The sequence below is a fragment of the Panthera leo genome, chromosome A2 (assembly GCF_018350215.1).
Source record: "Panthera leo isolate Ple1 chromosome A2, P.leo_Ple1_pat1.1, whole genome shotgun sequence".
In the NCBI taxonomy this organism is placed as follows: Eukaryota; Metazoa; Chordata; class Mammalia; order Carnivora; family Felidae; genus Panthera; species Panthera leo.
The window spans coordinates 165979301-165999723 of record NC_056680.1 but is presented as its reverse complement, the minus strand read 5'-3'; the positions used below and the strand labels follow the sequence as shown (position 1 = coordinate 165999723).

At 46.2% G+C, this 20423-nt stretch overlaps 2 protein-coding genes across 22 annotated transcripts in view; one reads left to right on the top strand and one right to left on the bottom strand.

Annotated features, from left to right (window-relative positions):
* Positions 1–4445, top strand: part of LMBR1 (limb development membrane protein 1) — a 151653-nt gene extending 147208 nt beyond the window's left edge. For 7 of the 10 annotated variants that reach the window (XM_042927218.1, XM_042927220.1, XM_042927221.1 and 4 more), the window contains one exon: positions 2548–4445. In XM_042927218.1, coding sequence (XP_042783152.1) covers positions 2548–2633 — 86 coding nt within the window. In that variant the 3' untranslated portion in view covers positions 2634–4445. The remainder of the gene's footprint in view (positions 1–2547) is intronic. The other 3 variants (XR_006199427.1, XR_006199426.1, XR_006199429.1) reach the window with 3 other exon arrangements.
* Positions 4446–17724: 13279 nt separating this feature from the next.
* RNF32 (ring finger protein 32) overlaps positions 17725–20423 on the bottom strand; it is a 37479-nt gene continuing 34780 nt past the window's right edge. For 8 of the 12 annotated variants that reach the window (XM_042927209.1, XM_042927212.1, XM_042927206.1 and 5 more), the window contains 2 exons: positions 19204–19371; positions 17725–18145 (listed from right to left, as the gene is read on the bottom strand). In XM_042927209.1, the coding sequence (XP_042783143.1) occupies positions 17894–18145; positions 19204–19371 (420 nt within the window). In that variant the 3' untranslated portion in view covers positions 17725–17893. Of the gene's footprint in view, positions 18146–18721; positions 18976–19203; positions 19372–20423 lie in introns of those variants that run through there. The other 4 variants (XM_042927215.1, XM_042927214.1, XM_042927216.1 and 1 more) reach the window with 4 other exon arrangements.

Below are 20423 nucleotides of genomic sequence, written 5' to 3'. Positions count from 1 at the left end.
CTCTTAGGTTTGGCTAAGGTATAAAGGGAATAAATGTAACTTACCAAATGTGTTTTCCATGCTTACTTCAACATTAGTACTAAACATACATCAGGCTTTATATTTTAGGAATACCAGGGCAATATAAACTGTCTTGCTATATACACCCTCTTGGGTTTGGAGTGTGTAATTTTATAATAAAAGAAGGGAAAGGCAGCGATTTATTGTAGGGACTCCTAACATTAGGTCGTTTACCTAACTTGACATCATTTGAATGTTTATAGTCTGTGTTCTGTTGTGGCTTGTAGTGGTTGCCATACGCCCCGTACTGATTAAGGTCCAGATAACCTCCACCTTCTGAGCAACGTGAAGCTTCTCACCCAACCAAATTCTTCCAACCTCTGTGGTTGAAGGGATGACCTTTGGGAAGGAAAAAAGATTTCAGATTATCTACTCATATGTATTTTACTTTAAGTTCACCCTGTGAGGGGATGGTTGGTGAAATAGTGGCCTAGAAGTGAAAGTGACCTCTCATTTCAGCAGAAGCAGCGGATAATTGTGGATTTTCATGCCTAAGTTTCATAATACCGACAAGGTAAAAATGTGTAAGGTGACGTGGGAATCCATAGCTCTCCCCGCCAAATGTCTCAAGTGAGAACTTCATTTTGAAGCCCGTGGTAGCATCAGTGAGGTTAGTTAGCCACAATGTCAGGTCGATTCCCACTGACTAGTCACTGACATGAGATGGCTGTAGATGAATTACTGAAAACTTAGTTTTGAGTTAAGTATTCTGGATATCATCTTTCTAAAGAAACTTTTTTTAATGTAGGGAAGTATCTTTTAACCTAAGGTGAAGTCATGTATGTTGTGTTGACCCTTTGACCATAATAGGCAATAGAATTATCAAGACTTGTGTAAAACCGCTAGATGGATTTAAGGTTTTTTGTCCAAATGTTTTCTGTTACTCTTTGGAATGCCTAAGGAGGACATGAATCATACCTAGAAAAAGATCCTCCATATTAAGTATATGTAATAACGTGTGACTCATCTGAGATCTTCAGTCTAATTTCACTGGGAATTGTAATTTGATTATAAAATTTAACTGTCTCCTTTTTTCCCCTCTTTTTTTTGTAGGCTTTTTCCCTCTGGTGCTATGTCCATTGACAATGACAGTGTCTGTCTCATAGAGTACCTGCTGTACTCTGGGTATATAAACAAACACTGGATGGCGGTGGAGGTGACTGTATCCGCACAGAGAGACGTTGTAGTTTTGTTTTTTTTTTTTTAAGATGCGTAGCTTGTGCTGCCCCCAGGTTTTAGAAGTAACAACTGGAAATGTGTCCTAAAAGGGGATTCCCTTTTGCTTCCGGCATGATTACCCCGCTGGTTCTCTGTCCGCCTACTTCCTTCTCTAGCAGGCCGTGTTGAAACACGTTTCCCCGGCAGCTGTGGGTTCCTGTTGTCACTCAATGGTTTGGCCATTCCTGGGATCAGAACTCTTTTTTATGTTAGATTGATTTCTTTTTTCCTTCCCATTCATCCATCATACACAGACTCAATTTTAGCTTTTCTTTTATGAACATATGCAGGTGATAGAAACTTTAAAATTCAGAGTGCTGTGGTGATTTAAGAGGGATGTAAAATTGCTTAACTGCCAGGTAGATAGCTATCTGGAATCTTAGGGGAAAAAAACCTCATCCAAGTATGTTTTTGAGGTGTCAGCAAAGGTCTGAGCCTCATAAAAATGTTTCCTCAAAATCTTTTCCATAGATGGACTGGTTATATATTCTTGAATATCTTTGTGTTTCACTTTATTAGTAAGTGCTGAGAGCTTTGGTGCCACATGAACTATCTTCTACTTTTCATCCCTGGGAGGGCACAGTTGTATATGTCAGGTGCATTATGTGAGTGACTGATGTATGATACAGAAGGAAACTAACGTAACTTTAGAAGATAGTGATACTTTCTTATTCTGTGAACTATCTTTGAATATTGGAATATTATTTATGTTCAGTTTATTATTTTGCCATTTCTTGTCTTTTTCTTTTTGATCATGTTTTCCATTGCTTTTCTTTTCATGACATGCTTAATATTTTGGTATGTCTTTCCATGTGTTTTCTTGTGTGTATAGTTGTATGTGTGTATTTTAAAACAAGAACGCCATCATATTGGTGTCCGGTTAGGTCCCCCGGGAAGCACACTGGGGGTGGATGAGCTTGCGGGAGGAGGCGTGAGAGAGCGTGCTCCTGGGATCGGGGCGGGGGCGGGGGGGGGGGGGGCGGGAGGGGCACGGGAGCGGGGGGAGGGAGTGAACTGAAGAAAGCGGAAGCCTGCACGGGCCCCAGAGCTGCGCAGAATGGTGGAGAAGGCGTGGCTTCCTGAGACACAGCTGTCTAGCGCTTAGGCCCCCCGGGCGCCCCCAGTGGGGAGAAGAGGTCTCTCGTCCTTAAGGGGCCTGACCAGCGCCTCCCAGCTTCCTCAGTGACACCGGACACTCTGCCTTGTTGGCCGTCTGCGCAGCCGCGCAACAGTACGTCCTTTCTCACCCTTTTCTTAATTTTCCTGCAGGGCTTCATAAGCTTCACTTATCAGACACGTCAAGGGATTCGGAAACGTCAAAGCCGTCTGCAAACGGGCATCACAAAGCACTGTGAGAACGCGCAGCGCTCTGCCACTGACCCGGGAGCCCCCGGCTCCCGACCGCCCCGTCGTCGGTCAGAAATGACCCGCCCCGGCGGTGCCTCCCGGTGAGCGCCCGGGCCTGGCGGCGCCACCGCTTTCACAGTCTCCTAAAACTCGGCCGCCGCGGGCCACGTGTCCGTTTAACTCCGTGCGGACCCCCTACTCGCCGGCCAGACCGGCTCCTCGGCTCCTCGGGGCGGCACGTTCTTCTGTGGACGCGGGTGCTGGCCTCGGTTGGAACAGTCACCCAGGCGAGCATGTTTTAAGGCCAACTCCGGGGCCTTCTAAGAATTCGGTTAAATCCCATTATATACTTTGTTCAAGACGGAGGAGGCCGCGAGAAAGGCATCCTTGGTGCTTGGCTGCGAAGTGAAGGCCCCGCAGACGCGCAGGCTTACAGCTGCCACCGTTGCGGGGGCGCATGGGAACGGCAGCGCTTGCAGATGGGATTCCTCCCCTCCTTAGGGAAAAGGACAAAAGCATAGTTCCGGCTTTTGTTTCAGGGTGACAGCGATCGGACTTTGAGTCCGGGGAGAAGGCGAAATTCTTTTAAAACCCGACCCGTGGGAGAACACAAGCGAAGGCCTGCCACCGCGCGGTGTGGTCCGCTCGGCCGGAAGTAGTACGTAGCCACCGTTCTCCGACGTCTCACGTGTATGCGACTCAGTATTACCTCTCATAACACAGTTGCCGGTGTTGAATACACTTGTAACTTAGATTTTGCCTTATAGGCTATGTGTACACTCGGTTTTTTAAAGCATTTCTTCAGATATCTCTCCGTTCCTTGTTCTCCCGTGTCCCATTATGAAACTACAAATCATCTATGGTAGAAACCCTGCTGTCACCACACTCTTCAGGCTTTGGTTCCTTTCCTATATGCCGATTTAAACCTCAGATTTATAAAAGTTACCAGGTTACCACCCAGATGCACAGTATCAGCATTCATGATGTAAGAATAGCTCCACGATGTATCGTGATCAGATAATCATTCAGTTACTGAATTGTAAATAATTCTTGGGATGGCTTCTTGACTTTTAAGTCCACTGAATAAAACTATAAAATTGTACTCTGTGTTACCAGGCACCAGGATAGGGTACTGAAAATTGTGCATGCAGACACGTGACACGAGCCCCTTTGCACACAATTCATAGTTACGCAGTCTCCGTAAACACTTACGTTCACATGCACTATGTGTATGGCAGTAGATTGTCTGTGTTCAGACAAAAGTGAAAGAACAGTTTTCTCAAGTTGTTTTTTGGAGAAATTTATGAAAATCCGGCTGTATATATTTGACATAAAAAATTTCCATTTAGAGCCAAAATAATAAGAAAAATTAATCTGTATATTCCTCAGTTCCATTGAGTATACCTCTCCTTCATTTATACCTCTGCATTTCCTTCTGAGCTTCTCTGCTTGTTAAAATGCAGCTTCGTTGTAAAATAAAAGACCATTTTGTGATTCTAAACAATGCTCCGTAAATACCACCAGTGTAGCATTGGGAATCTCTCAGCTTGAGACCTGGAGCAAATGAACAGAAGATGGCTATTTCCTAATTTCACTGATAATTACACCTATTTAAACATTAATTGCAAGCTTTGATTTCTGCTGAAACTTGCTTGCAATCCATATTTTGAACAGACCTGGTCAAGGAAAGAAGAGAAAAGAAAGTTCTTTCAATAAAAGAACATCACTTGTAACTTAACAGCCATAGGAAGTTCCTGGGTATGTGTAAGATGTCTGAGAATTTCTGAGTCAAATATTAAACTTTTCAATGTCTGTATCAATTCTTTGTTCATTTGAAAGTTTCTTTCCCTCGGAAAACTTAGGCCAGGTTTGCATTAGTAAGCGGTGAAATGTAGCTTAAATTCCTACAGCTGCTACTGGATGCATCGTCATGGCTCTGGGACCAAGGACACACCTCACGTGGGGGGACGGTTTTGAGCCTGGGGCCTCAGACCCCTTTTGCGGGAACAAATGCAGGTTGATATATCCCCTGTTCGCCGCGTGATTGCAGCCACTCCAAACAGTGCATCCCTCCAGAGGGACTTCCTCTTGGGGGACAGACTTTGTAAATGCAGGTGCTCCTGTTGGATGCTCTGGAGGCCGGCTGTGAGAGGCTGCGACAGTAACGGGCCGTGGCACACAGAGGCCGAGCACTTGGGCTCTGGTCAGGACAGGCGCCCTGCGGGCCTTGCCTTTGGCGCGCTCGTGGAGCTGGAGAAGGAGGATAGGCCCGGGGCCGCCATTTCGTTCTTGCCGGGTGGGAGGACGTCCACGGTCGCCCTGTCAGATGCTCCGCTTAGTCTCACCTTAGGATCCACCTGCGAAGGGCATTAGGCACGGTAGTTACAAAGTTGCGTGAGGAGACTTGGCCAGTTCTTACCTTTAATTGCTTCTGCAGTACTTAAGTAATTTTAAAACGATACATCTTATAGATTATGACATTTGTAATTTTTACTGATGTTTCCAAGTATTTCTTAGACTCAGTATTTACTTAGCCTTATATATATTCTGTGCAAAAACAGACCTGCTGTCGAAGTGAGACTATGTGGAAATTACACGTGTGCCCACACGTACACACACATGCTAGCTCCTTCGGTGCCATACTGAGAGGTTGGTTGATTAGTGGACGAGAATGAAACCTTCTGCCTGGTTTTGACTCTTGGATGCGTTAGTGGCTCACGCTGTACGCGCCTGATCTTCGGGGCCTCGACGTCTGCCTCACTTTGCTGGGGCACAGAGGACCGCCCTATTCCTCCTTCACCCCGTAACCTGCCTACAACGTGGGCTTTGAGAACCCTACGTGGCTTTCTTTGTTGTTAGCACAGTATCTAATGTATAAAGACAAAGTTCTTAAAAAAAAATTTTTTTTTAAATATGGGTCTATGTACAGCACTCACTGACTTTTATACTAAAGACTGGTATGGGTTCAAGATAATGTGTAGATGCACTGGTAAATCATTTTTGTTTACTAGAGTGTTCTGTTTACAAATTATCTGTTGGTTCTGTTTGTTTCTATGAGACCCTTCTAGTGTGACTTTTTAACGTCTTAGAAATTAAAGTTTTACAAAAGGTGATTTCATACTTTGTTTTATAAGCATTCAAATGCGTGTTTGAGTTTTAAATCTTAAATGCCATCGTGGCTGAAACTTAAGCGTATGTGTAGGATGCTTCCATTTCAGTTTTCTTTTTTTTTTTTTTTTTTTTTAAAAAATTTTTTTTTTTTTTTTAACGTTTATTTATTTTTGGGACAGAGAGAGACAGAGCATGAACGGGGGAGGGGCAGAGAGAGAGGGAGACACAGAATCGGAAGCAGGCTCCAGGCTCTGAGCCGTCAGCCCAGAGCCTGACGCGGGGCTCGAACTCACGGACCGCGAGATCGTGACCTGAGCCGAAGTCGGACGCTCAACCGACTGAGCCACCCAGGCGCCCCTCCATTTCAGTTTTCTAAAAGGCAGTAATGACTGGTGGGATGTTGAATTGAGGAAGAAGTGAACGTTTTCTCTCTTTTTTTGTGGAGTTCTTGGTAGAGCAATTTCTTGCAACCAGTTACAGCTAAAATGTACCATCAACAATTGAAATCACGGGTGTCATCGAATTTTTTGAGTTACTTATTTGATTTTTCTAATCTTTTCCATAAAAGGACTGAGCTATACCCAGTTGTGGTCTGGGCAGCCTAATCCACAGTTCTTGGAAGAGTGAATGGCAATTGTCAACTGGCGAATTCACTGGCAGACAGAAGCCTTCACAGCAGTGGCTTTCCAGCTCTTTGACGAAAGGAAGAAATACACTCTTCATTGTAACCCTCACACGCTTGTATACATGTGAACGACAATTTAAGGAAATAGTACCTACTTTTAGTATGTGATGCACGCTGGCATTTTCTGTTTTATTTTTTAGGATACTAGACACAGACCACTAATGCCAATGGGTCGTAAACTTTAGTTTGAAAAATACGGCTTCAGGATCTAGTTGAAAGACGAATGAATACAAAAACATTTTGGCTTTTGAATATTCTTTAGGTAAAATTCATCACTGCAAACACCCCTGAAGCCGAAGTATCGTACGTGCAGATTACTTGTTGCAAAACATGTAATTAAAATCAGTAGCAGTTGCTAAAGCTCTAAAAAAGTGGGCTATAAAATTTCAAAACTAGGTGATTGATCCCTTTGTTTTGGAGGAAGAGATCTGGGAGCTACTTTGGAAGAGAAGTTAGTTAACTTCCAGCTGTGCGTAATTCAGTTCGGTAAAAGTGTCTTCAAGTTCAAGTGTGATCAACTCGGAAATTCAGATGAAGCCCACTTCTTCGTAGGTGCGATTTTGGCGTTCTGTTCTCCTAAACATACTGGAGAAGTTAAGTTCCCAAGCATGGGTGATGAGAAGTCGGGCGGCAGCGCCCGATGTGGATGCTTTCGGAGGGACCAGAAAGATCGTCAGTGTCTGAATGTGAGGAGGTAGAGATTTAGATACGGAGCTGAGGAAGAAGGTTTGATCAGTCACCGAAACTCCTGGGTGAGGGTCTTAACGTCTTCTCTCTTGAACAGCTCTTCTTAAAAGATACTCTGCCTGCCAGCAGTGGCCCCTGCGAACCCGGGACACGCTGTGACTGGGAGTGGCCAGAGCCCTTCGGTCCTATTGAGTGGCTGTAGCTGTTGTACCCTATCGAATGGTCTACGTACTTACAGGTAGCTTTTTACATATGTCTCAGCACATTGCTCTATTCTCGCTTTCGACAGTTGTGATGAAAAGCTTCTCCTTTTTTGCACTCTCAGTACTTCGCTTTTGGCCCCCACACGTGCGGGGGTTTTCCCGCACCAGCCTCTTCTCCCAGTTCTCTGTGGATACCGTGTCTGTGTCACGCAATTTGATTTCCTTCTGGCGCCACGTCCGTGGAGTTAGTGCAGACCCCACAGGTAAAGGGCTCAGTCCAAGATGGGCTCCCACCACCGCCTCAGTCGTCAGTGCCAGGTCTGGGCTGTCCCCCGTGCTTCGACCACCCAGCTACCGGTCAGAGGTTCCCACCTCTCTCTGGCTCAGCGACTTGCTAGAGCGGCTCACGGAAGTCTGGGGAACGGTGCGCTTGCCAGATTACCTGCTAGTGACAGAGGGTCCAGCTCAGGAACACCGGACGGAGGAGACGCACGGGCCAGGGGTCGGGGTGGGGGCACAGCTTCCCTGGCCCCTGCAGGTGCACCAGCCGCCCCGCACCTGCGGGTGCTGCCCGGCCGGAAGCTCTCTGAACCCCTTCAGTTAGGGTGTTTTAAATGGAAGCTTCATTACACAGACATGATTGAGGAAAGGATTGGCCACTAGCGTTCCGCAGGCTCCAGGCCTTCCTGCTCCCCACAGGTCGGAAGGGTGGGACTGGAGGTGGTAGTTCCCACTGGCCTGCTGTAGGAGCTTTCCCCAAGACAGCTCGTTCAGGGAAGCTCAGGTGTGGTCCAAAGGGCTTCTTCCGCATATCAAAAGACGCCTTTATCTTCTTATCGCTTTAGGAAATTCCACAGGCTTTATCTCTGTGCCAGGAATGGGGAGGAAGCCCAAATACATATTTCTTACTCTAAGTTACAAATTCACCCAGTTCCTAGGTATTAAAGTCTTGGATCAAAGGGAATGCACATTTTCAGACTACTTCCAGAAAGATCCTATCGATATACTCTCATCAACAGCACATGAAGATGTGTTTCTCTAGCTAACACTGGATTTTGCCGGTCTTTTACAGGAGTGCCGACCTGAGAGGCAAACATTTAATTGTTTTTCTTTGCATTTTTAATAACTACTGGGAATTTAAAAAAAATTTTATCAGCTGTTTGTATTTCTACTTTTGTGAATTAGTATTAAATATACTTAGCCCATTTTTCTTCTGGTATTTCATAATATCTTTATTGTTTTATAAAAACTATATTATGGATATTAAATGTTTATCTTTCTGATGTGTATATTTTTCCTGGTTGTTTTTTAAACTTATCCAATATTGGGTTTTTGTGGTATTGAAACCTTACATTTTGAAGTAGTCAAAATGTGCAGTTTCCCATAATTTTTTGGTGTCATACTAAGGCCTTCGCTACCCTAAGACTTTTAAAGGTATTTCCCAATTTTTGCCCCTAACTACTTTGAGATGTAATTCACATATCATAAAACTCACTCTTAAAGCATATGATTTGTTGATATATGCACAGAGTGGAGCAGCCATCACCACCATGGAACCCCGGATCATTCTCGTTACCCCACACCTAACTGCTTCTGTGTCTGTTTTTTTTTTTTTTTTTTTTTTTTTTTTTCCATAATTCATCAACCTCTTATCTGGATTTGTCTTGCCGAAAGGAATCAGATCATGGTTGTGCAGAGACGTCACTGGCCACACAGCAACCGTTCGTGCCAGGCGACCCAGCTCCGTTTTTTTTCAGGGTGGCACTGTGCCCGCCACGTGGTGCGGATCTGACCAGGGAGCTTGCGCAGACTGTTGTGTAGGACCTCCAGGAAGGTGACTCGGAAGAAGCCTGGCACAGCCCCACCTCCACCCTTCCTTTCCTCTGTGGCGCCATGGATGGGACAGGATGGGACAGCTGGGACTCCAAGAGCCGCTTCGGATTGTGACTTGCCCACTTGCCCACGAAGACAGTTGAAAGAGTTTGGATGCCCACCGAGTGCACAGCTGCCTGGCCGCCCACCCTCCATGGCTTCTATGCAGATGGCGACCCTCTTGGATTCAGACGCCGCATTCAGCGGATGGGAGCACCTCAATGCAGTTCTGTCCCATCCTTGACTAGTTTTATTGTTTCCCCAAAGGACAGGCCGGTATGACAGAGCCGTATGTTAAACAGTAATGTGATTTCAGCGCCGTTTTCATGAACTAAATGTCCATAAACATCGAGTTCTATTTCTAAGTTTTATATCCTGAACCTCTAATTAATGTATCTCATAAACTGATTCTGAAGAATATTCTCCTCTATTAACGTACCGAGCACTAATCTTGTGTTTTGAACTATTAATACTTGTATTTACTCTTCCAGAGTCCTTGTTAGTGACTCATTCTGTCTGGAAATGTCCAGTTAATATGATGACTTTACCATACACACTTGAATTATAATTTGGAAGATGTATTCCTTTAGACAGATTAGCATTCACGCTGGCAAAGAAAATTTTTTTTATTATTTAAAAAAAAATTTTATGCTTATTTTTGAGAGAGAGACGAAGCATGAGGAGGGACGGGGGAGAAAGAGAGGGAGACACAGAATCCAAAGCAGGCTCCGGGCTCTGAGCCATCGGCACAGAGCCCGATGCAGGGCTTGAACTCACAAATCGCGAGATCATGACCTGAGCTGAAGTCCTACACTTAACCGACTGAGCCACCCAGGCACCCCAGCAAAGAAATGAAAATTCTTATTTACAAAACATCCTGGAGACTGTTGACAAAATTCGAATAAAATCTGTAGATTAGCTAATACTTTTGTATCATTGTTCATTTGTGGTTCAGATAATTTTACCATGGCATGTTAACATGAGGGGAAGCTGGTGAAGAGTATAAGGGAATTCAATTTTTGCCACTGTTTAATTGTTTGCAACAATTTCAAGTATTTAAAAATCCTAGAGACATTGTGTAACAAAGAATTAGGCTGGGTTCAGAAAGTACAAATGTGAACTCATCTGCAAAGTGCCCTCAAGGATGGAGCCATGTGTTTGAGGAGGGTGGAACAGAAAGAGGGGTCTGGCCCCCCTGGGCACAGGTGTCTGTGGCCCCTGACTTGCCCACCTCAACCCTGCGAAGGTGGTCTAGCCAGCCTGCCTTCCCCCCCCAACCCCCCCCCGCCCCTTACAGGCTTCATTGTTTATTCATTGTTTATTAGGCCTTCTTTTAATACTGTGAACCAGCTGTTTCCTTGATAAACCCCGGTGTGTGTGTGTGTGTGTGTGTTTCTACATGTAGGCCTGAGAACCTTGCCATTTTTCAACAAAACTCATGGAAAATCTGTTAGTGTAATAATCTTTGATCTTAGGTCTTTTTTCTCTGGGCAGAATTAGGTCATGATTTGGGCTTATGCATTTAATGTTAATCCTGGGGGCGCCTGGGTGGCTCAGTCGGTTAAGCGCCCGACTTCGGCTCAGGTCATGATCTCGCGGTTCGTGAGTTCAAGCCCCGCGTTGGGCTTTGTGTTGACAGCTCGGAGCCTGGAGCCTGTTTTGGATTCTGTGTCTCCCTCTCTCTCTCTCTGACCCTCCCCCGTTCATGCTCTGTCTCTCTGTGTCTCAAAAATAAATAAACGTTAAAAAAATAAAAAAAAAAAATTAATCCTGATTATTGGGGCTTATGGAGAACTTTATCCTGTAACACTCCCATGAGAACAAAAAATAAAATTTTTAAATTGTCACCCCATTTTAGATAAGTTAGACATGTACCTCCACTCCGCAGAAAGCAGAAAGCAAGCATTTGATAGGGCTCAAGACTTGCGTATGGCACATTGGAGTATTGAATATTTTAAGCGGAAGGAATTTGAGGTTTGCGCTTCTCCCCTGAAACAGGTCCTTAGACCCTCTTGTGAGAGTTGCCCTCCCTTCACCCAGAGAAAAGGAGCCTCCTGATCTCAGAGAGTCCTAACAGGCCTTGCTGAGTCCCCCAGGATACACACTTCCTCACGCTCCTTAACCTGTTGTGTTTCCCACAACTCCTGTGCTTCATCCGATGTAGCAGAAAATAATCAGGTCTGTTTCTTTGTCTCTTTGTTTCTTGTGGAGGCTCCTGTGTCGCGCAAAACCTGTGCTAAATATATTTGTGTGCTTTTCTCCTATTAAGCAGTCTTTGTCAGTTTAATTTTTAGATCTAGCCGAGGACCCAAGAGGGTCCAGGAAAACTTTTTCTTCCCCTTCACTTTTTTTTTTTTAATGCAGTTAATATTTTTATTATCTTGATCCAAGATGGATGCAAACAAATAATTGCTCCTGTTACCTAGTTGTTGGCTACTGATCAGCTCTGCTAAAATTCAGTTACTTGGGGCGAGTGTGTTTCCCAGCTTTTAATATCACATCCACCAAGTTACTTTGGTTTGTCTTGGTAAATGGTTTCAGAAGACGACATTAAGAAATAGCGTTATTTGGGGGCACCTGTCTGTCTCGGTCGGTGGAGTGTGTGACTCTTGATCTCAGGGCTGTGGATTCGAGCCCCACATTGGGTGTAGAGATTCCTTAAAAAACATCTTAAAAAAAAAAAAAAGAAATCGCATTATTCAAAGTCAGTATGCTATGAATGTTTTACTGAGGCGTCATTGTGGTAATCTATCTAAAGGGAAACTTTTCAAGCCCAGAATATTTCGGTCACATTATAGGGAGTTGATCTTCGTGTCCCTGTCCCCAGCTTGTTTGTGTAACGTATAGATGGCAAACAAGTGACCTGCGGGCTATGCTTAACTCAAAATGTGATTTTACGAGTTCAACATTTTAAAAATTGAGTCAACATTAATGAATCGCAAGAATTCCACAATACCCTCGTTGTGTCAGGTATTTTCATTTATAGTTGTAACCTCAGTGTCTTTTTTTATTAAAATGTCATACATTAGTTTCAGGCGCATAACATAACGATTATATATATGTATATATATATATATATATATATATATATATATGTGTGTGTGTGTGTGTGTGTGTGTATATAATGATTGTGTAGATAGATATATATAGATATATATATATATGGGTAACTGAGTGTGTGTGTGTGTATATATATATATATATATATATATATATATATATAGTGAAATGATCACCATTCAGTTACACACTTTTTTTTCTTGAGAACTTTTAAGAGTTACTCTCAGCAACTTCCAAATATGCAACACAGTATTAACCATCCTTGCTGTGCTGTCCATTAGATCTGAAGGACTTATTTTATAACTGGAAGTATGTACTTTTGATCACTTTTACCCATCTCGCCTACCTACTCCCTACTTTAGGCAACCACCAATCTGTTCTCTGTATCTGTGAATTTGTTGTTGTTTTTTAGATTCTACATATAGAGATCCGATGGTATTTGCCTTTGTCTTATTTAGCATGAGGTCCATCCATGTCCCAAACGGCAGGATTTCCCTTTTTTGTAGCTGAACAATATTCTGTTGTACACGTGTACCACATCTCACCTATCGACGGACCCTTGCAGTGAACATGGAGGTGCTGATACCTTTCCGAATTAGTGTTTTCGTTTTCTGTGGACAAGTACACAGAAGTGGAGTTGCTGGATTACATGGTAGTTCTGTTCGTAATTTTTTGGGGAATCTCCTTGCTGCTTTCCATAGTGGCTGCATCGGTGTGCACTCCCACCAGCAGAGCGTCTCTCCGTGTGCCTGCTGGCCATCCGTGTGTGTTTGGGAAGGTGCCTATTTAGATTTGCCCCTTTCTAAATTGGATTGTTTCTTTTGCTATTGAACTGGATGAGTTCTTTATATAGTTTGGATATTAACCCCGTAGCAGGTTATGATTTGCAAACATTTTCATTTTGCTGATTGGTTTTTTTTTTTTGCTGTGAAGAAGCTTTTTTGTTTGCTTTTGGTGTCTTTGCTTTTGGTGTCAGACCCAAAAAGTCATCGCTGAGACCGATGTCAAAGAGCTTACCCCCTGTGTATTTTAGGAATTTTATGGTTTCAGGTCTTACGTTCAAGGCCTTAATCCATTTTGAGCTGACGTTTGTGTATGCTGTAAAGGAGTGGGCCAGTTTCATGTTTAGCACATGGCTATCCAGCTTCCCAGCACCATTTATTGAGGGGAATGTTCCTTCCCCATGGTATGTTCTCGGCTCCTTTGTCATAAATTAACTGACCGTATGCGCGTGGGTATGTTTCTGGGCTGCCTGTTTCACCGGTTTATTTTTATGCCAATGCCATGTTGTCGGTGCCAAAAGGTTAAACATCGTTTGGCTGAGAGAGGCTGTTTGAGGGCTAGAAGACCTGGCAACGTTAAGTTCCACATCTTGGAATCATGGCGACAGTAGCTGCTTTCTTCACTAATCTGTTACCTGCTTGGCTGCAGAAGGCACGTGAGTTTGCCTGGTTTGCCAGAATGAGAGACCAGATGCACGTGTTATTTCTTTGCTTGCATTTTTTGTCGAAAACAGTTTTTGAGTAGAGTCGACACACAGCGTCACGTTCGTTTCAGGCGTGCAACACGGTGACTCGGCTTTCCTAGATGTTAGCTGTGCTCACCAGTTCCGGGGCTGCTGGTGGCCCGCCTCAGGTCAGAGAGGGCTCAGAACAGCCCCGTCCGCAGATACCCTTCCTGGGCATTCGGCTTTTCCGGGAGGCGGTTAACTATATTTAACACGCTCTCGTCCACCAAAGCGTGCCAACACACATACAGATTATACTGCACGAGAGAAGCAAACACTCCTGCTACTTACGAGGGACTGCATTTTGAACCTAACTGCCAGCCGGTATTTGTGAAAACGGCACGAGAAGTGGTTTCCCGCCAGAACTACTTGAAGTCAGCACAGTCAGCACGCCCTACGGAAATTCCAGACCAGCCAGATCCACCACAGAGAGCATGCCCGGCAGACTGCACCCAAGCGGGCGTCACAGAAATTGCTGTCATTGACCACGGTGTGGCCGTGCTACAGGGGAACGTTTTACAGAATCTGCCCCGTGAAACTCACCACTGTATATCTGAGGTGAACACCATTCTGTTTATCGTGTCCTGTCATTTTGTCTTTGTGGTACAAGCCATGTCTGAGTGCAAGCAGTGGCCATCCACGAGGTAGGGATACGTGTCCCCGTGAGCGGTGCGCTCCCCTGTGGCAGGGAGGGACAGCCCGGAAGCCCGTGGCCTAGGCAGGAGCACGCAGGCGGCTCTGAAGGGACGGTGGCTGGAAGACGTCCACTGGCCGACCCCTCTCAGCTCTCTGGAAGCGAGACCTGCATGGCCCTCCTCCACGGCCACCCCCGTCACCAACTCGAAAAACAGAAGAAAGGGGACACGTGTCTCAAAAGGGGAAAAAGACTAGCCCCTCTTTTCTGAACACTTGCCTTGTTTCCAACTCATGGACGTTATGAATTGTGTAACAGACACGGGTTTCCTCTTTGGGCCCACTGCTCAGAAGTTCAGAACCGAACGGGCAGTGATTGCTGCCGAAGGAAGTGCGCGTGGGTGTCTGTGGTGCGTGGCTCACCCCTCCTTCCTGTCCCCCCTCCCCCTGTTCCCACTCTTGTTTCCTCCCCCTCTTTGGTTCCACCTTCATTTATGCCTTCTTGTATTCATCACAAGTCTTTGGTTGCAGGTCAGAAACCAAATTCACAAAGCTCAGGGAACGTGGCCGGACGTAACTCACACTTTGGAGCCGAGCCCGGCTGAGCCCCCCACAGTGCAGCCAAACCCACCCAACATACAGGAAATAAATGCTAGTTGTTACAGGCACTGTTACAGCAACCGGACTGGCAAATCCCATTCCCTGGTCACATGAAACAAAACTGGAATTTACTAATCAAAATGGTAATAAAGCACGTACCCAGTCACTTGGAGATGTGAAAACGATTACGATGATGGATTTAAATAGCATCACACAATTTTCCTTTCCCAAGTCTTCTACTGACTTCCCGCGCTCTCTTGGTCAGCGACCCAGTTCTCATACAAGAGACCTGAAGCTGTGATGTAATCGTATGAAAGTCTGCATGGTTTTTGTGACTTGACCTGAAAATGTGTCATCGTCAAACTGTCCAGAGAAGCAGCTACTCCACTGCATCCTTGTTTATTGTCCTGTGGTTGAAACTTGGGTCTCCCCAAGTCTTGGTGGGAATGCCATTCCAGGAGGCTTTTCAATAAGAAAAATACCTGCTTTCACATCGTCACAGCTGCCTGAGACTCGTCCCTGGACACTCACAAGATCTTCACTGCCCTCGTCCCCAGTGACGACCCATTCCAGACGCCATCCCCGCTGATTTTCCTGTGTCTCGTCCACAACTCATAATTCCTATGTCAGTCATGTACTTGGCTGCACAGAGCAGAAGTGGACTCTGTCCACCTAGCGGGAAAACAGGCTACTGGAAGGATGTGTGGCAGCACAGATTCAGTGGGAGAGCTCGAGAAATGGGCTCAGAAGGCAGCCAGGAGTGCAGGGAGTCTGGACAGTAAGACCCAGTCATCGTCCCGAGGAACAGGAGCACTGGGATGTGGCCATACACGGTCCTCAGTGGACTCTCGCCATCACTGAGTGACCCATGCAGCCTTGGACTCTCCCTCCAGGGGGCAGTGGGATCAGACTACCCAGGCCTTGGCCGCACGGCTCTGCTCTGCCTTTCAGGGCGTGGACGGAGAGGCGTGCACGTCATCGGCCTTCTGGGTGGACGTGGAAGGCTGGGAGCTGCTAACTTCCGCCGTCTCAGGACAGAAGTGCTTACTCACTGTTTAGAGCTTGTCCAGTTTACAGCTGGTCCCCACCTTCCCCCCCATCTGTAGTCTCGCTCTCCACAGTTTCAGTTACCCAGGCACCTATGATCCCAGAGCGGATGAGCCTCCTGACGGATCATCGGAAGACCCGTAAGAGCTGGACGCTCCATCACAGTGCCCGCATCGCTCGCCTCGCCCCACCTCGTCATGTGGGCATTAGATCTTCCAACTTCCTCCTCACCAGGTGAGCACAGCACAGTAAGATATTCTGAGACAGAAACCGTCACGTGACTTTTATTACAGTACATTGTTCTGTTTATTTTTTGGTATTAATTTTTACTACAACCTAATTTATAAACTAAACTTCATCATCGGTATGTATGTATAGGAGAAGACGCAGTAGGAAAATAGGGTTTGGTACCATCTGTGGTTTTCTGCATCTACTGGGGGTCTTGGGGCATGTCCCCTGTGGATGAGTGGGAGAAGACTGTTAACAAATTTAGGACAAATTTCGCTTGTCCAAATTTTGCAGTGGGGTGCCCCATCATTTACAAAATGTTTGAGCACACTCCAATATATGTGTATTTATTCGTAAGTGATAGGTATTTATAAAGCTATTTATAAATAAAACCTATCAGACGAGCATTTTGAAAGGATGAGATTAAAAGAAAGGAATATACATTTTAGTATTTCTTTCCACATGATGTCAGGATTGTTCCGCACCCCTGACACGTGTGCACCTGGGCTTGGCGACCCACGTCTTCCTCCTCCTGGGCTCCCGCTTCCGGTCTCTTTGCCCTGCAGCTAGCTCTTGCCGTGGCGACGTGTGCCCGGACGCCCAAGCTCGACCCGGTAAGCGCCTCTGCCTGCTTTTCCCCAGTGATGAGAACGTTCACGGACTCAGGGTAGAGGAGCCATGAGACGGAAGTCAGAAGGAGCCGGGGAGCCAGAGGCTTCTTACAGCACCCCGTCAGCACCCGTCCCCCCTCCCAACCGCCAGTGGGCTGTGGGTTTCAGGAGGAACAGGCTTCTTTGCAAGCCACTGAGATCTGGGGCCTTACCTGCTACGGCAGGGGGGTACTTGGCCTGTACAACTGTACTTCGCTATTGCAAACCAGCAAGGTCCCGGGAAGAGGAGAGCACAGTCACACCCTTCCGATCCAAGCAGACATCCATGGATGTCCACACGCACCAGCTAGAACAGTACGGCTCGAAGTCATTGAACGTGACTTACCATCTCCTGGTGCTGAATGCCACTGAATGTTTTATTTTTATACTTTGGGTTCACATATCAGAAGCGCAGATGTACAATAGTCATTTATCACATAGAAATAAAGCAATTAGTACAAAACGAGAATTAGGAATGGCAAGGAGTGTTTCTAAGACAATTTAAGGAGTGTTTTTAGGTTCCCAGCTCGTGGGGCACCTGGTCGCTGTGTGTATGCAGTCACATGCACAGGCCATCCTGGCAGGCCCGACCCAGTGTCAACCAGAACTCCGTGGAGACAGGCCAGGTAACCAGATGACCACGAAGGGACGAGAGTGATCTTGCTGCTAGGAGCAATCCCAACTGATCACCTAAGAAGCACAGGAAATCACTCAAGTATGGAACCTCTGAAACTCGACTTTTATCCATCCCTCACTTGTTTCAACTGATTAAGCTTATCACTTTGAAATTTTTATAGACTAAAGACTAAAACTGGGTAGGTTGTCAGCTCTAGAAATATATTTAGGGTTCCTACATACAGCTAGTAAAAACACGTTTCATTGGAGAACAGATTACACCATAGCACTTAACCCCAAACCCATACAGTTTATCCAAAATTAAGGTAAACGTCCCCCCCAGGAATGATAGTTTTCCCTGACTATGAATTCAACATTCCAGAATTTTCTTTTGATAGCAAGAGCGGCAGAGGGGGCAGGCATGGAAAGGAGAGCTGTCTCCCAGGGAGAACTCCTCCAGGGCAAGGAGACACGTGTGGTGAAACACATGTGAGCAGGACAGGAGGACCATCTCTCGGGAAGGCTGGCCGCAGAGCATCTCCACTGGGTCCTGGCGACAGTCGCCGCTGGTGGGGAGCGGGGTGAGACAGATGGGACACTCGTGGGTCTCCCGGTGCAGAGCCTGCAGCACAGGACAGGGAGTGAGTTGGTTGTGCAGGGTGTGAAGGGAAGCTTCCTGAACTTAAGGGAGAACCATATACCAAGAGACAGGGATATTCTAGAAATGAAGTTCCATCTTGTGTTCCAATAACACTAATTGCACATATACTGCTACTCTTGTGAAATACGGAAAGGGATAGTAACTCACGGCCGAAGCAATTTTTTTTTAGTAATCTCTACACCCAGTGTGGGGCTCAAACTCACGACCCCAAGGCAAGAGTTGCATGTTCTTGGGGAGCCTGGGTGGCCCAGTTGGTTAAGCGTCCAACTTCAGCTCAGGTCATGATCCCACGGTTCATGAGTTTGAGCCCCGCATCGGGCTCCATGCTGCCAGTGTGGAGCTTGCTTGGGATTCTCTCTCCCTCTCTCTGACCCTCCCTGCTTGTGCGCCCTCTCTCTCTCTCTCTCTCTCTCTCTCAAATAAACTTAAAAAAAAAAAAAAAAAAAAGAGTTGCATGCTCTTCTGACTGAGCCAGCCAGGTGCCCATGTGATAAGCAATTTTAAAACAAACAAAAATACTTTATAAAATACTGAACATTAATGACATAGATTTCCTTTTAATTAAGCAATAAAGAGTAGTCCTTTTCAAAATCCTTGACCCTGGATAGCTGCTGAACTTTCTTTATAGATTTTCCTATTTTCATCATTTTCTAAGTGAGTTTTTCCTCTGTTGAATTCAGAGTGTCCCTTTCTTCCATGGCTACTACAGGTGCAAGAGGAGGGCAGGCCCGGGCTTGAAGGAAAACCAGGAAAGTAACACGTGGGGCGGTGTTTTCCCTTTGGTGTTCTCACTGCTCACAAAAAGGCATCATCAAAGCAGTTTCCGGCTGAAGGGCCTTGACCTCACCCCAGACTGGACAACGAAGGTTCAAGGACCGCCCCCCCGCCCCCTCCCGCCGGTTCAGGCACAGCCGGGGCTGGAAGCACGGATCTGGCACCACCAGGTCCCCAAGTCTCCCCGATAATGTCACCCAGACTCCTGGGGGCGCCGCTGCTTCCGGTTAGTGACCCAAGCCTACCCGGATCTGGATCTTCTCCCAGTCTCCGTCGGTGAGCTCGTGGCCACACCTGTCCTCCAGCTGCTGAAGAACACTTCGGTTTGTGGCCAGGCAGTGGTCGATTTCCGAAAACAGCTCTTCTATGTTTGTGTTGTAGGAGCACAGTATGCGGCGGCTGATTTCTGTGAACTGGAAAGGACACGGGAGGCAGCGGGCTAACGCCGGGTGAAATTCTACACGGAGGCGGAAGGGAAGCCTCTTCTTGAACTCTGACGGCCTTTTTTTGCTAACTTTCCTCAGGTCTCTACCTTTGAATGAGACTTTTTAGGGGAGCGCCTGGGGGGCTCAGTCGGTTAAGCATCTGACTCTTGATTCCCACTTAGGCCATGATCTCAGGGCTCGTGAATTTGAGCCCAGTGTCGGGCTCTGGGCTGACAGTGAGTGCAGAGCCTGCTTGGGATTCTCTGTCTCCCTCTCTCTCTGCCCCTCCCCGGCTCACGCTGTGTCTCTCTGTCTCTCTGCTCCTCCCCTCCCTCTCTCTCAAAAAACCAAACATTTAAATAAAAGACTTTTTGGGGAAACAGACATACAGATGTTTACTTAACAGAGCCATGTTCGGGTAGTTTATGCAAAGAGATTCACAAAGGTTCACCTGGTTGTAAGTCTTGGTGGTTGCTAACAAGGAATACGCTGTAACTAAAAGTTGAGAAGACATAAGAGGGAAAAGGAAGTGGAGAGGAGAGAGGCATTAGAATCGCTCAGGATCAGTGCCACTGTGGCCCTGCCCCGCAGCCCTCGCTCCTGTGCTCAAGCCGGCCCTCACCGCGCTGGCTGCCGCAGGGCCCGAGGGCCAGCGACACTGGAGGCAGTGCTCTTGCCAGCCCTCTGCCCCCAGCTGCCTTCCCCCTGGGGCTGCATGTTATGAACGATCATTTTAGCGTGACCATAAAAAAAAAAAAAAGAAATCCAAGAGAAAGATTATCCCTTCTTGTAAACTCCTTAGGCATTCTGCCTTTCTCACCAAGCCCTAGCATCATAATTTGAAAACTCCCATTGCCTGAGGACCTCAAAAATCTCTTTATGGGGGGTAATCAATTTATGGACAGTTGCACACCCCCTCGCTACGGATCTTTAGGACTTAGTTTAAAATTCCGTTTCCCTTGCTAGTCGACCGTATGGAGGCAGCATAGTACACTTTATCTCCAACTTTAAGGTGGTTTGCTTTTGAAAGTATTGTCCTT